The sequence below is a fragment of the Bufo gargarizans genome, chromosome 1, assembly GCF_014858855.1.
Source record: "Bufo gargarizans isolate SCDJY-AF-19 chromosome 1, ASM1485885v1, whole genome shotgun sequence".
NCBI lineage: Eukaryota > Metazoa > Chordata > Amphibia > Anura > Bufonidae > Bufo > Bufo gargarizans.
In genome coordinates, this window is record NC_058080.1 from 731,707,396 (window position 1) to 731,723,084 (window position 15,689).

The 15,689-nt window shown below is 48.5% G+C and overlaps 1 protein-coding gene across 4 annotated transcripts in view; it reads left to right on the top strand.

The window, feature by feature from the left end:
* RAI14 (retinoic acid induced 14) overlaps window positions 1-15,689 on the top strand; it is a 150,248-nt gene that overhangs the window by 92,196 nt on the left and 42,363 nt on the right. For all 4 annotated transcript variants that reach the window (XM_044276412.1, XM_044276413.1, XM_044276411.1 and 1 more), the window contains one exon: window positions 5,866-5,996. In XM_044276412.1, the coding sequence (XP_044132347.1) occupies window positions 5,866-5,996 (131 nt within the window). The remainder of the gene's footprint in view (window positions 1-5,865; window positions 5,997-15,689) is intronic.

The following is a 15,689-nucleotide window of genomic DNA, read 5'->3' on the forward strand; positions in this document are numbered from 1 at the left end:
CGCCCCCTCACTCTCATTATTCCCCCCCCCTCACTCTCATTATTTCTCCCCCCATCACTCTCATTATTTCTCCCCCCCCCCCATCACTCTCATTATTTCTCCCCCCCCCATCACTCTCATTATTTCTCCCCCCCCCCATCACTCTCATTATTTCTCCCCCCCCCATCACTCTCATTATTCTCCCCCCCATCACTCTCATTATTATCCCCCGCCCCCTCACTCTCATTATTCCCCCCCCCCCACTCTCATTATTTCTCCCCCCCATCACTCTCATTATTTCTCCCCCCCCCATCACTCTCATTATTTCTCCCCCCCCCATCACTCTCATTATTTCTCCCCCCCCCATCACTCTCATTATTTCTCCCCCCCCCCATCACTCTCATTATTTCTCCCCCCCCCCATCACTCTCATTATTTCTCCCCCCCCCCCATCACTCTCATTATTTCTCCCCCCCCCCCCCATCACTCTCATTATTTCTCCCCCCCCCCATCACTCTCATTATTTCTCCCCCCCCCCCATCACTCTCATTATTTCTCCCCCCCCCCATCACTCTCATTATTTCTCCCCCCCCCCCATCACTCTCATTATTTCTCCCCCCCCCCCATCACTCTCATTATTTCTCCCCCCCCCCCATCACTCTCATTATTTCTCCCCCCCCCCCCCATCACTCTCATTATTTCTCTCCCCCCCCCCCCCCATCACTCTCATTATTTCTCTCCCCCCCCCCCCCCATCACTCTCATTATTTCTCTCCCCCCCCCCCCCCCCCATCACTCTCATTTCCACCTCTAGTGTAGCGTGGCCGAGCTCTGTTTGATCCGCGGTACAGGAGCATTTGTTTCCTGTACCCGGCCGGACTGACAGGAAGTGCACACTAAGTGAGCACTTCCTGTCAGTCCGGCCGGGTACAGGAAACAAAAGCTCCTGTACCGCGGATCGAACAGAGCTCGGCCACGCTACACTAACAGCACACAGCAGGCGCAGGCAGGCTCAGCCACTCAGGCGGCGCAGAATGAGGGGCGCCGCCAGCCGCCCGAAGTTTTTTTTTTTTAAACCGCAACGTGCGCCCCCTGCTGAATACAGGGGAGGGGGAGATGGAGGGGGCGGGGGCCCGCCCGCCCCGTGGGAAAACATAAGTGCCGCCATATTACATTGCGGGCTGTCGGCCGCCCGGCGCCCCTGTTGCTATGGCGCCCTGTGCGGCCGCACAGCCCGCACACCCCAAAGGCCGGCCCTGGCCGCAGTGCCCTCCGAACTAGGGACAGACACAGTGTCTCTATAATAGTGACAGCCGCAGTGCCCTCCGAACTAGGGACAGACACAGTGTCTCTATAATAGTGACAGCCGCAGTGCCCTCCGAACTAGGGACAGACACAGTGCCTCCATAATAGTGACAGCCGCAGTGCCCTCCGAACTAGGGACAGACACAGTGCCTCCATAACAGTGGCAGCCATAGTGCCCTCCGAACTAGGGACAGACACAATGCCTCCATAATAGTGACAGCCGCAGTGCCCTCTGAACTAGGGACAGACACAGTGTCTCTATAATAGTGACAGCCGCAGTGCCCTCCGAACTAGGGACAGACACAGTGCCTCCATAACAGTGGCAGCCATAGTGCCCTCCGAACTAGGGACAGACACAATGCCTCCATAATAGTGACAGCCGCAGTGCCCTCCGAACTAGGGACAGACACAGTGTCTCTATAATAGTGACAGCCGCAGTGCCCTCCGAACTAGGGACAGACACAGTGTCTCTATAATAGTGACAGCCGCAGTGCCCTCCGAACTAGGGACAGACACAGTGCCTCCATAATAGTGACAGCCGCAGTGCCCTCCGAACTAGGGACAGACACAGTGCCTCCATAACAGTGGCAGCCATAGTGCCCTCCGAACTAGGGACAGACACAATGCCTCCATAATAGTGACAGCCGCAGTGCCCTCTGAACTAGGGACAGACACAGTGTCTCTATAATAGTGACAGCCGCAGTGCCCTCCGAACTAGGGACAGACACAGTGCCTCCATAACAGTGGCAGCCATAGTGCCCTCCGAACTAGGGACAGACACAATGCCTCCATAATAGTGACAGCCGCAGTGCCCTCTGAACTAGGGACAGACACAGTGCCTCCATAATAGTGACAGCCGCAGTGCCCTCTGAACAAAGGACAGACACAGTGCCTCCATAATAGTGACAGCCGCAGTGCCCTCCGAACTAGGGACAGACACAGTGCCTCCATAATAGTGACAGCCGCAGTGCCCTCCGAACTAGGGACAGACACAGTGCCTCCATAACAGTGGCAGCCATAGTGCCCTCCGAACTAGGGACAGACACAATGCCTCCATAATAGTGACAGCCGCAGTGCCCTCCGAACTAGGGACAGACACAGTGTCTCTATAATAGTGACAGCCGCAGTGCCCTCCGAACTAGGGACAGACACAGTGCCTCCATAACAGTGACAGCCATAGTGCCCTCCGAACTAGGGACAGACACAGTGCCTCCATAACAGTGACAGCCGCAGTGCCCTCCGAACTAGGGACAGACACAGTGCCTCCATAATAGTGACAGCCGCAGTGCCCTCCGAACTAGGGACAGACACAGTGCCTCCATAATAGTGACAGCCGCAGTGCCCTCCGAACTAGGGACAGACACAGTGCCTCCATAACAGTGGCAGCCATAGTGCCCTCCGAACTAGGGACAGACACAGTGCCTCCATAACAGTGGCAGCCATAGTGCCCTCCGAACTAGGGACAGACACAGTGCCTCCATAACAGTGGCAGCCGCAGTGCCCTCCGAACTAGGGACAGACACAGTGTCTCTATAATAGTGACAGCCGCAGTGCCCTCCGAACTAGGGACAGACACAGTGCCTCCATAACAGTGGCAGCCATAGTGCCCTCCGAACTAGGGACAGACACAGTGCCTCCATAACAGTGACAGCCGCAGTGCCCTCCGAACTAGGGACAGACACAATGCCTCCATAATAGTGACAGCCGCAGTGCCCTCTGAACTAGGAACAGACACAATGCCTCCATAATAGTGACAGCCGCAGTGCCCTCCGAACAAAGGACAGACACAGTGCCTCCATAATAGTGACAGCCGCAGTGCCCTCCGAACTAGGGACAGACACAGTGCCTCCATAACAGTGGCAGCCATAGTGCCCTCCGAACTAGGGACAGACACAGTGCCTCCATAACAGTGACAGCCGCAGTGCCCTCCGAACTAGGGACAGACACAGTGCCTCCATAACAGTGACAGCCGCAGTGCCCTCCGAACTAGGGACAGACACAATGCCTCCATAACAGTGACAGCCATAGTGCCCTCCGAACTAGGGACAGACACAGTGCCTCCATAACAGTGACAGCCGCAGTGCCCTCCGAACTAGGGACAGACACAGTGCCTCCATAACAGTGACAGCCGCAGTGCCCTCCGAACTAGGGACAGACACAGTGCCTCCATAACAGTGGCAGCCATAGTGCCCTCCGAACTAGGGACAGACACAGTGCCTCCATAACAGTGACAGCCGCAGTGCCCTCCGAACTAGGGACAGACACAATGCCTCCATAATAGTGACAGCCGCAGTGCCCTCCGAACTAGGGACAGACACAGTGCCTCCATAACAGTGACAGCCGCAGTGCCCTCCGAACTAGGGACAGACACAATGCCTCCATAATAGTGACAGCCGCAGTGCCCTCTGAACTAGGGACAGACACAATGCCTCCATAATAGTGACAGCCGCAGTGCCCTCCGAACAAAGGACAGACACAGTGCCTCCATAATAGTGACAGCCGCAGTGCCCTCCGAACTAGGGACAGACACAGTGCCTCCATAACAGTGGCAGCCATAGTGCCCTCCGAACTAGGGACAGACACAGTGCCTCCATAACAGTGACAGCCGCAGTGCCCTCCGAACTAGGGACAGACACAGTGCCTCCATAACAGTGACAGCCGCAGTGCCCTCCGAACTAGGGACAGACACAGTGCCTCCATAACAGTGACAGCCGCAGTGCCCTCCGAACTAGGGACAGACACAGTGCCTCCATAACAGTGACAGCCGCAGTGCCCTCCGAACTAGGGACAGACACAGTGCCTCCATAACAGTGGCAGCCATAGTGCCCTCCGAACTAGGGACAGACACAGTGCCTCCATAACAGTGACAGCCGCAGTGCCCTCCGAACTAGGGACAGACACAATGCCTCCATAATAGTGACAGCCGCAGTGCCCTCCGAACTAGGGACAGACACAGTGCCTCCATAACAGTGACAGCCATAGTGCCCTCCGAACTAGGGACAGACACAGTGCCTCCATAGCAGTGGCAGCCGCAGTGCCCTCCGAACTAGGGACAGACACAGTGTCTCTATAATAGTGACAGCCGCAGTGCCCTCCGAACTAGGGACAGACACAGTGTCTCTATAATAGTGACAGCCGCAGTGCCCTCCGAACTAGGGACAGACACAGTGCCTCCATAATAGTGAGAGCCGCAGTGCCCTCCGAACTAGGGACAGACACAGTGCCTCCATAACAGTGACAGCCGCAGTGCCCTCCGAACTAGGGACAGACACAATGCCTCCATAATAGTGACAGCCGCAGTGCCCTCCGAACTAGGGACAGACACAGTGTCTCTATAATAGTGACAGCCGCAGTGCCCACCGAACTAGGGACAGACACAGTGTCTCTATAATAGTGACAGCCGCAGTGCCCTCCGAACTAGGGACAGACACAGTGCCTCCATAACAGTGACAGCCATAGTGCCCTCCGAACTAGGGACAGACACAGTGCCTCCATAACAGTGGCAGCCGCAGTGCCCTCCGAACTAGGGACAGACACAATGCCTCCATAATAGTGACAGCCGCAGTGCCCTCCGAACTAGGGACAGACACAGTGTCTCTATAATAGTGACAGCCGCAGTGCCCTCCGAACTAGGGACAGACACAATGCCTCCATAACAGTGACAGCCATAGTGCCCTCCGAACTAGGGACAGACACAGTGCCTCCATAATAGTGACAGCCGCAGTGCCCTCCAAACTAGGAACAGACACAGTGCCTCCATAGCAGTGACAGCCTCAGTGCCATCCAAACTAGGGACAGACACAGTGCCTCCATAACAGTGGCAGCCATAGTGCTCCCCAAACTAGAGACAGACACAGTACCTCGATAACAATAACAACCTTATTGTCCCCAAACTAGGGACAGACACAGTACCTCCATAACTAGTGACAGCCATAGTGCCCTCACAGTGCCTCCATAACAGTGATAGCCTCAGTGCCCTCCAAACTAGGGACAGACACAGTGCCTCCATAACAGTGATAGCCTCAGTGCCCTCCAAACTAGGGACAGATACAGTGCCTCCATAACAATAACATCCTCATTGTCCCCCAAACTAGGGACAGACACAGTGCCTCCATAACAGTGACAGCCTCATCTTCTAGAATGGCAAGCCCAGGTATACAGTGCTATATCCCTTGCTGCATAGCCTGACATTTACTGGTGGGGGGCCGACTATTATTAGGACAGTCATCCTTGTGATTCCTCACATCCTGTTGTCTCCATTATTGGACCTAATGGAGGATGTTGTCCATGGTTAATGGTCGGCCATGTCAGCGCATGCCGGGCCCATCTCTGGAGACGTCTGTGTTCTCATCTGGAGCTTCTAGATCCTTTCCTTATGTATTGTGTGCTGCATTATGTATGTCCAGTGATGTAAGAGCGCAGCGCCAGGATCGGGGCTCTGACTTCTGCTATGGACTTCTTCTCAGCGGAGCTCCCCTTTGTTATGGGGATTTGTATGAGATTTCAGGTATTTCCAGCCCTGTATATTACATTTGCTTTCTGTGCGTTGTATTAACCCTGAATATTCCAATCTTCTATTGTAGACTAATGAGTGGAACAAGAATGACGAGCGCCTGCTCCAAGCCGTGGACCATGGAGAACTGGACAAAGTGTCAGCTCTTCTGGGGAAGAAAGGAGTGGTGGCCACCAAGCTGGACAGTGAGGGCAAAACAGCGTAAGTTACCCCCACTGGTCCCTTCCTATTTGGTGTGTGAATAAATCAGTGTGTAACAGCAGAGTATGTGTGTAGTGCAAGTTCTGCAGCTCCGGAGCTGAACTCTCACAGCATTCCCTGCTTGTTCAGTGTCTGCTCAGATGACTTGTCTTATAGGAAGTGTAATAATCACACCAGGCACTGTAAACCTTACATAAGAAAAATGAACTGCCTCCTGCATTTTACAAGCTCAAAGCCTAGCTACTAGGGGCAAGTCTGACAATGAGCTTGCTGACTGTTTCCAATAATAACCAGCAGAATTGTGAATGTAGCACTGAAGCATAGTACATGATGTAACTCAGGATCAGTACAGGATAAGTAATGTATGTACACAGTGACTCCACCAGCAGAATAGTGAGTGCAGCTCTGGGGTATAATACAGGATGTAACTGAGGATCAGTACAGGATAAGTAATGTAATGTATGTACACAGTGACTGCACCAGCAGAATAGTGAGTGCAGCTCTGGAGTATAATACAGGATGTAACTCAGGATCAGTACAGGATAAGTAATGTATGTACACAGTGACTGCACCAGCAGAATAGTGAGTGCAGCTCTGGAGTATAATACAGGAAGTAACTCAGGATCAGTACAGGATAAAAAATGTAATGTATGTACACAATGACTGCACCAGCAGAATAGTGAGTGCAGCTCTGGAGTATAATACAGGATGTAACTCAGGATCAGTACAGGATAAGTAATGTAATGTATGTACACAGTTACTCCACCAGCAGAATAGTGAGTACAGCTCTGGAGTTTAATACAGGATGTAACTCAGGATCAGTACAGGATAAGTAATGTATGTACACAGTGACTGCACAAGCAGAATAGTGAGTGCAGCTCTGGAGTATAATACAGGATGTAACTCAGGATCAGTACAGGATAAGTAATGTAATGTATGTACACAGTGGCTCCACCAGCAGAATAGTGAGTGCAGCTCTGGAGTATAATACAGGATGTAACTCAGGATCAGTACAGGATAAGTAATGTAATGTATGTACACAGTGGCTCCACCAGCAGAATAGTGAGTGCAGCTCTGGAGTGTAATACAGGATGTAACTCAGGATCAGTACAGGATAAGTAATGTAATGTATGTACACAGTGGCTCCACCGGCAGAATAGTAAGTGCAGCTCTGGAGTATAATACAGGATGTAACTCAGGATCAGTACAGGATAAGTAATGTAATGTATGTACACAGTGACTTTAGATATTTGCATTAGAGAACTGAACCCCAGTGAATCAGGATGTTCCTGGGAGGTGTGATATGTAGCACATAAGTGTTTGGTGCAGTGTATCAGGACAGTTCCACAGAAGTAATTACCAGTGTTCACAATGAACAGGATCCAGTAACCAGGCGATTTGGTAGCTGGGGAGGAACAGTCCGACAGCTGCAGCCTCTTACACATGGCAGTATATGGACAATAAGGATGTTACCTCTAAGCCGTGATCACTTTACATAGCAATGTTTTGGAATTGATATGAGTATTATATGATTCATAATCACATATTAGCTGTAGCTATAAGGGGTGCAGAGGTAGGGGTTACTATGGACCCTCTGCCACAGAGGGGGACACCAGTATTATAAATGGTCGGTGACCGAGGGCTGCTGTTGGGGCTGAACCAGCGGCACTCACTGGAGTGAATGGGACTGAGCAGCAATACCAAACACAGCCACATACGCATAGATGGCGCTCTGTCAGGTACTGCAGTGAAGAGGCCACGCCAGTGTTATTTGGTGATAGTTCCAACGTTGGGACCCCCCAGCAATAATATACTGATGGCCGAACGCCTTCAGCTACTCCATGACATTTGTTTTGCAGTACATGTAGGTGTTACACATATGGAAAATTCTGCAGCGCTCACTAAATATGTGGCCCGTCCTATCACATAAATTGCTGCGGTAAACGAGGTATCAGAGTTAAATGTCGACATTCTGTACATTGACCACAAACACGTAACGCAGAGATTACAGTCATCTGCTCTTCATTACAGGGCGCTGGCTCAGAGTACAGACAAGTCCATAGCCGTACAGTGTACTGCACATTGTGTCTCCTCCGAGGGCTGGTGGCTGTAGAATTATATACAGTGGAGGAAATAATTATTTGACCCCTCACTGATTTTGTAAGTTTGTCCAATGACAAAGAAATGAAAAGTCTCAGAACAGTATCATTTCAATGGTAGGTTTATTGTAACAGTGGCAGATAGCACATCAAAAGGAAAATCGAAAAAATAACTTTAAATAAAAGATAGCAACTGATTTGCATTTCATTGAGTGAAATAAGTATTTGAACCCTCTAACAAAAAAAGACTTAATACTTGGTGGAAAAACCCTTGTTTGCAAGCACAGAGGTCAAACGTTTCTTGTAATGATGACCAAGTTTGCGCACATTTTAGGAGGAATGTTGGTCCACTCCTCTTTGCAGATCATCTCTAAATCCCTAAGGTTTCGAGGCTGTCTCTGTGCAACTCTGAGCTTGAGCTCCCTCCATAGGTTTTCGATTGGATTAAGGTCCGGAGACTGACTAGGCCACTCCATGACCTTAATGTGCTTCTTCTTGAGCCACTCCTTTGTTGCCTTTGCTGTATGTTTTGGGTCATTGTCGTGCTGGAACACCCATCCACGACCCATTTTCAGTTTCCTGGCAGAGGGAAGGAGGTTGTCGCTCAGGATTTCACGATACATGGCTCCGTCCATTTTCCCGTTTATGCGAATAAGTTGTCCTGTGCCCTTAGCAGAAAAACACCCCCAAAGCAAAATGTTTCCACCCCCATGCTTGACGGTGGGGACGGTGTTTTGGGGGTCATAGGCAGCATTTTTCTTCCTCCAAACACAGCGAGTTGAGTTAATGCCAAAGAGCTCTATTTTGGTCTCATCAGACCACAGCACCTTCTCCCAGTCACTCTCTGAATCATTCAGGTGTTCATTGGCAAACTTCAGACGGGCCTGCACATGTGCCTTCCTGAGCAGGGGGACCTTGCGAGCCCTGCAGGATTTTAATCCATTGCGGTGTAATGTGTTTCCAATGGTTTTCTTGGTGACTGTGGTCCCTGCTAATTTGAGGTCATTAACTAACTCCTCCCGTGTAGTTCTAGGATGCTTTTTCACCTTTCTCAGAACCATTGACACCCCACGAGGTGAGATCTTGTGTGGAGCCCCAGAGCGAGGTCGATTGATGGTCATTTTGTGCTCCTTCCATTTTCGAACAATCGCACCAACAGTTGTCACCTTCTCTCCCAGCTTCTTGCTAATGGTTTTGTAGCCCATTCCAGCCTTGTGCAGGTCTACAATTTTGTCTCTGACATCCTTGGACAGCTCTTTGGTCTTTCCCATGTTGGAGAGTTTGGAGTCTGCTTGATTGATTGATTCTGTGGACAGGTGTCTTTTATACAGGTGACTAGTTAAGACAGGTGTCCTTAATGAGGGTGACTAATTGAGTAGAAGTGTCTAACCACTCTGTGGGAGCCAGAACTCTTAATGGTTGGTAGGGGTTCAAATACTTATTTCACTCAATGAAATGCAAATCAGTTGCTATCTTTTATTTAAAGTTATTTTTTCGATTTTCCTTTTGATGTGCTATCTGCCACTGTTACAATAAACCTACCATTGAAATGATACTGTTCTGAGACTTTTCATTTCTTTGTCATTGGACAAACTTACAAAATCAGTGAGGGGTCAAATAATTATTTCCGCCACTGTATATACCTATAATAGAAAACTCGACTCTATAGGGGAGCGATATTAGTCGGACGAAATTTACAAAACTACAAAGGAGCCTGCAGGAGATTGTCATTTGTCATGCCAGTTTGGTTCCTCGATCTTCTTCAGGCTGCCTGGGTAGGGATCGTCAGCTCCCCTGGTGCTTTTTTCGGAGGGTGTTCAAAATGTACCATGTGCTACATCAAACTGAAGTATCCTGCCTCTTACTGAACCCCTCCAACCAGTGAGAAGCACCCCAACAACTTTAGAAGAGACCATCAGACTTGTTCTCTGAAGGTACTGACATTCCTTGTGGAGACCTTTCGGGCAATGCATCCTGGGAAGAAAATATGCAAATTGGCTCTCCTTCAGAAGGTTAAAAAACTATCTCTTGCGCCACCTATAGGTAACTGCCATGTCCGACACTTTAGAGCTTGTTCACACAAACGTATGTGCTCCGTTCCGTGCATTGGGCACCGCAATTTGCCGTTTCCCAATGCACGGAGAACGTTCGGATGCAGACCCATTCAACTTGAAAGGGTCCGCATCCCATCTGTCTGGTAAATGTATGATTGCTGGGGGTACAAACACTGGGAACCCCACCAATCCCCGAGTCCCGTGTGAGAATGGGGCAGTAGAGCGCATCCTTCAATGGTTTGGGTACATTTTTTCAAGCCAGCACCTGGATCTGAATACTGCATGTAATTAAATATAATTAATTTTCTATAGCCACTGAGTCAATAAAATGTATCAGTATAGCGCCACCTGCTGTTTGTTCTTTTTTTTTTTTTTGTCCGTCTCACTGAGATGGTCGCACGTGCTCAGTTTAAATCTTCAACTGCCACCGGCTATATGTTCTGTTAGAAGCTGTGGCAGTTATGGGGAGAGAGCTGCAGCAGAAAGGACACGTCCCCTGAGCTGCCAGGCTGAAGATAATCTAGGAGAGCAATTGTAGCACTGTATGGGGAGATCTCTGGATCCATGTGAGGTACAGGGCTGGTTCTAGGTTTGTTAGAAAAGGATTGTCATGTATTATAAGATGTCTGATTTTTATTTTTTACATTAATTATTACATTTAACCACCGTTCTATTCACTCACGGTCTATTGGACTGTTGGATAGAGTGCTATCTCTGTCAGTCCCATAGAAGTGAATGGCGAGGGGGTCGCTCATGGGCACTACTGCTCACCTGTCCTGGGCCCCCATCTACCACTGCCATTTATACTGCTGGTATCTTCCTATGCGGCGGATGGGCCTCTTGGGCAGTTTAGCTCAGATAAAACCTCTGCACCCTCTATAGCAGGAATGGCCAACCTGCGGGCCTCCAGCTGTTGTAAAACTACAACTCCCACCATGCCCTGCTGTAGGCTGATAGCTGTAGGCAGACTGGGCATACTGGGAGTTGTAGTTTTGCAGCAGCTGGAGAGCCGCAGGTTGGCCATCCCTGCTCTATAGCTACACCCCTGCGGCTAGTGACCTACATGATGTATTGGGGATAATACGGACCGGTTGGCAGGCGGTAGAGCAGATTTACGATCGCACAGAGTCGCCTTTGTTCTTATTATTCCTTCAGACACATTTACAAGGCTCCCCATGTGGAATTCCTGGCATGCGGTTTACAAATGCAGTCACTGGACGGTGGGTTTGGAAAGAATTGCCGTTATCTTGGTTCTTCTACTTGATGCCAGATGATAGGAATGTAATAATAGCCACAGTGAATGTGTATTTGTTACCTAGACCTATCAGGCTCACAGTGGTGTCTGCCATCCATGCGCAGATCTTTCAACGTGTTCTTGTCTTCTAAAGGCTAGGAGGCAGCAGCAGCAGGGCAGCTGACATTTAGGGCCCTCCACCACCCTGTGCCCACAAACTCCTCCTTCCTCTTTGTTATAGCCCTGGCTGTGCTGTCACCATAGGTCAGCCGAACCGCACTGAATTTGGCGGAACTGGCTGACTATCTAATATGTTCAACATGGGAAGGTCAGGAGGAATAGTCAGCTATTGAATGTGTATAACTGTAAGCATTGTGCGGCACTACTATATGTTCACTGTATGGCATCACTATATATTCAATGTATGGCACTGCTATATGTTTACTATATGGTACTGCCAAATGATTACTGCATAGCACCATTATATGTTGACTATATTACTGTTCTACAACTCTCTGATAGACTTTGTCTCAAATTCTAATAATTTTCAAGAAACATCCTTGCTGTCTAGAGCGTTGTCTAGACTGGATACAACTGTACTAGTTTGTTACAATGTATCAGTCTGGAGTCCGGGCTGTTTAGCTCACAGAGCATTGTCTAGACTGGATACAACTGTGCTAGTTTGTTACAATGTATCAGTCTGGAGTCCGGGCTGTTTAGCTTACAGAGCATTGTCTAGACTGGATACAACTCTGCTAGTTTGTTACAATGTATCAGTCTGGAGTCCAGGCTGTTTAGCTCACAGAGCGTTGTCTAGACTGGATACAACTGTGCTAGTTTGTTACAATGTATCAGTCTGGAGTCCGGGCTGTTTAGCTCACAGAGCATTGTCTAGACTGGATACAACTGCGCTAGTTTGTTACAATGTATCAGTCTGGAGTCCGGGCTGTTTAGCTCACAGAGCATTGTCTAGACTGGATATAATTGTATCCACAGTCTTTGGGTCTGTAGTAATATGTAACCAGTAAGATGTGAGACGTGTTCCGCAGCCTCATATATCACAGTCCAGTTGCTGACGAAGCCCAGACCTGAGTAATTAGCCTCCGTTTTCTTGTCATGATGTGTAAAATCACCATAACTGGTAAAAACAAGGCTGAAACTGGAATGTCGGATTTCACACAGGCCTAATTACAGTGTCAGAGGTCGGCTCCCAGATCTAAGTCTCTGTGGTAGAAATACCCCAGCGCCTTAATCAATAACTTATGTTGGAGATAGAAATTCCATCTACCCGAAATATCAGGAAATAAAAACATTAAAAACTAAAAATGTACAAAGACACTTCCAACCCTGGGGTCATTTACAACACGGGGTGCCCAGTCCTTAATATGGCCCCCAACGGACACATACACTCCACTGCTGTTTTATAGAAAATCCGTTAAAGGGGGTTGTTCAGGATTTGAAAACCATGGCTGCTGTCATCCAGGAACAGCGCCACCCTGTCCCACGGGTTGTATTTGGTATTGCAGCTCTATTGAAGTGAGTGGATCTGAGCTGCAATACCACGCACAACCTGTGGACAGAGGTGGCGCTGTTTTTAAACAAAGGCAGCCTTAGTTTCTAATCCTAGACAAACACTTCAACCTGAGCGTGTTTTAGGGGTATCGTCATTTGGAAAGAACATTGGTGACATCAGAATGTTCCATTTAGGGTATTTCTTTTATTCCTCTGCAGCACATTGCGCCTTGAGTTTCATGATATTAGAAAATACTATAAGCAAGGACTGAACGAATCCCAAAAGTAATGGGCCAAGAAAACTTCCATAGTCATCTAACTTTTTGGGCGTTGTGTGCACCTGCCAGAGGCCTCTTTATCTGGCTGGAGTTGAGAAAGGTTCAGTGGTGACAGGGAAAGTCAGAAGGGCTGTGCTAAAGACCCTAAGGTTGTGGTGTGGGAATTTAAGTTGGGCCCAAAGCAGTTTTATTCTGACTCCATTTGGTTGAGGGACAATGGAAGTGAGTGACTACATTGAGTAGATGTGAGAAACCCAACTACTTCTGCACTTGTCAGAGGTTTTGATGGCCCCGGAGACTGCAGCTTCCAGGACCGATTGAGGCTTTGTCTAGACAATGACGTCTGTCTCATGCACAATACTTGTGTAATGGCTATGGGATCACTTTATGATTAGTGGGGGTCCAACCCCTGAGACCCCAGCATTCCTGAGAATGGAGGGGATGCACTGCCGGTGTAGCACAGCATCCCCTTTGCTGTGCAGGGAACTGCAATGTGGCGCCATTCAAGTAAATTAGGGGTGGCTGCAATTCCTTGTACAGCCAGGTTGCTGGGGGCGCCGCTGTGCAGGGAGAACATATAAATCAGAGGGGCGTCCCCTTCAGTCTCTGAATCGGTAAGACCCCATGCAACATAAAGTAATGCTACATCCCAGTGATATGCCATTGCTTTATTAGATGGAGTACCCCTTTAAGGGTAGTCCTAATCTTATCAGGGCCGAACTCTTAACTATTTTACATGTATGGAAGCCCCTCACCCAACAGATGATGTGTAGGGAAGGAAGAATTGGGCATGTTGGATTTTATCATGCCCAATCCATTGTTCCCCTGGGAGATATGCCTCCACCAGGGTATCAGCTTACCCCCCCCCCCCCCCAGTTGAAACACGTGCATGCTCGGCCAAACTAAGCCCCATTCACTTCAACAGAAGAGCATAGCCATACCCAGACCAATCACAGCCCGTGGACAGTTGTGGTGCCATGTTTTTCTAATTCTGTCCATCTCTTCTTACGTTGAGGTGTATGATAAGCCCCGTATTCATGTATGGAACAGCAGATCTTGACCCTAAAGTTTAAAATTCTTGTATGTACTTTGAGTCTTCGATGTATATCTCGTGTAAAATCACTTTAAACCAGATCAAGGTCTTCAGACGTCTTCCTGGAGGTCTTGTACAGCGCTCGATAAGCCCTTCAAAACCGCAAGACAAACCACGAATTCTTCTGTCTCAAGAGGCGATGGAAATCAGTTCAAGTGACAGGAACCACACTGAGAACGTCTGTGCATTGTCTTCAGGTTTCCTGTTTGCAGATATTCTGGTGAATGACCTCGAAATATTTTGGGCCATCATTTATCCAAGATTGCAGCTCTCATTGGTCCTTACTTTGGTTTGTGAGCCTACGTGGTTCCTTCCTGAAACTTTTGTAAATCTTCTGGTTTTAAAGGGGTTATCCCATGATTAATGTTAAAATGAAGATCAGGCATCATATAGGACATGACAGTCTCTTTCCAACTAGGCTAGAACCAGCCCTGTACCTCACATGGATCCAGAGATCTCACCATTCACTTCTCCAATTGTCCTGCTAGATTGATTTCAAGCCGGCAGGGGGCATGTCCTTTCTGCAGCAGCTGGCTTCAGTTGAAAAATGGAAACAAGAATGTGTGGTGGACAGAGAATTTAAAAAAAGAACAGACAGCAGGTGGCGCTATACAGATAGATTTCAGTGAATAACTCAGTGGCTGTGCAACATTTTTAATTACATGCAATTATAAAATGATTCAGATCCAGATGCTGATGTGAAAACTGTAGAATATTTTTTGTGGGACAAACCCCTTTAAGCAAAGACAATAGGATCACGTCTATGGATCTGTCTTGTCTGCGGCCATTAGGTATCGAAAACCTAGCTCCAGCTCTGAACTTTTTAGGAGACTCCAGCAGAATTAAGGGTAGAAAACCCTTAATTGAGAAAAGACCTAGTTGAAACCTGCAATGAGGAGGAGAACTTGAATACTGTATGTACTAAAAGGCTGGGATCAGCAAAAAAGTTTTTGTCCGCATCCCAGGGTGGAAAGAAAACCGCAGTTTGCTGCGGTTTGCTCTCCGGTATGGGAATGCAACCAAACGGAACAGAATTCATTTTGGAGCACTCCGTTCTGTTCAGTTCCGTTTTGTCCCCATTGACAATGAATGGGGACAAAATGAAAGCGTTTTCCTCCGGTATTGTGATCCTATGACTGATCTCAATACCGGAAAATGTAAACGCTAGTGTGAAAGTAGCCAGACTGATACATTGTAACAAACTAGTACAGTTGAATCCAGTCCAGACCATGCTCTGTGAGCTAAACATCCTGGTCTCCAGACTGATACATTGTTACAAACCAGCACAGTTGTATCCAGTCTAGACAATGCTCTGTGAGCTAAACAGCCCAGACTCCAGACTGATACATTGTAACAAACTAGTACAGTTGTATCCAGTCTAGACAATGCTCTGTGAGCTAAACAACCTGGACTCCAGACTGAT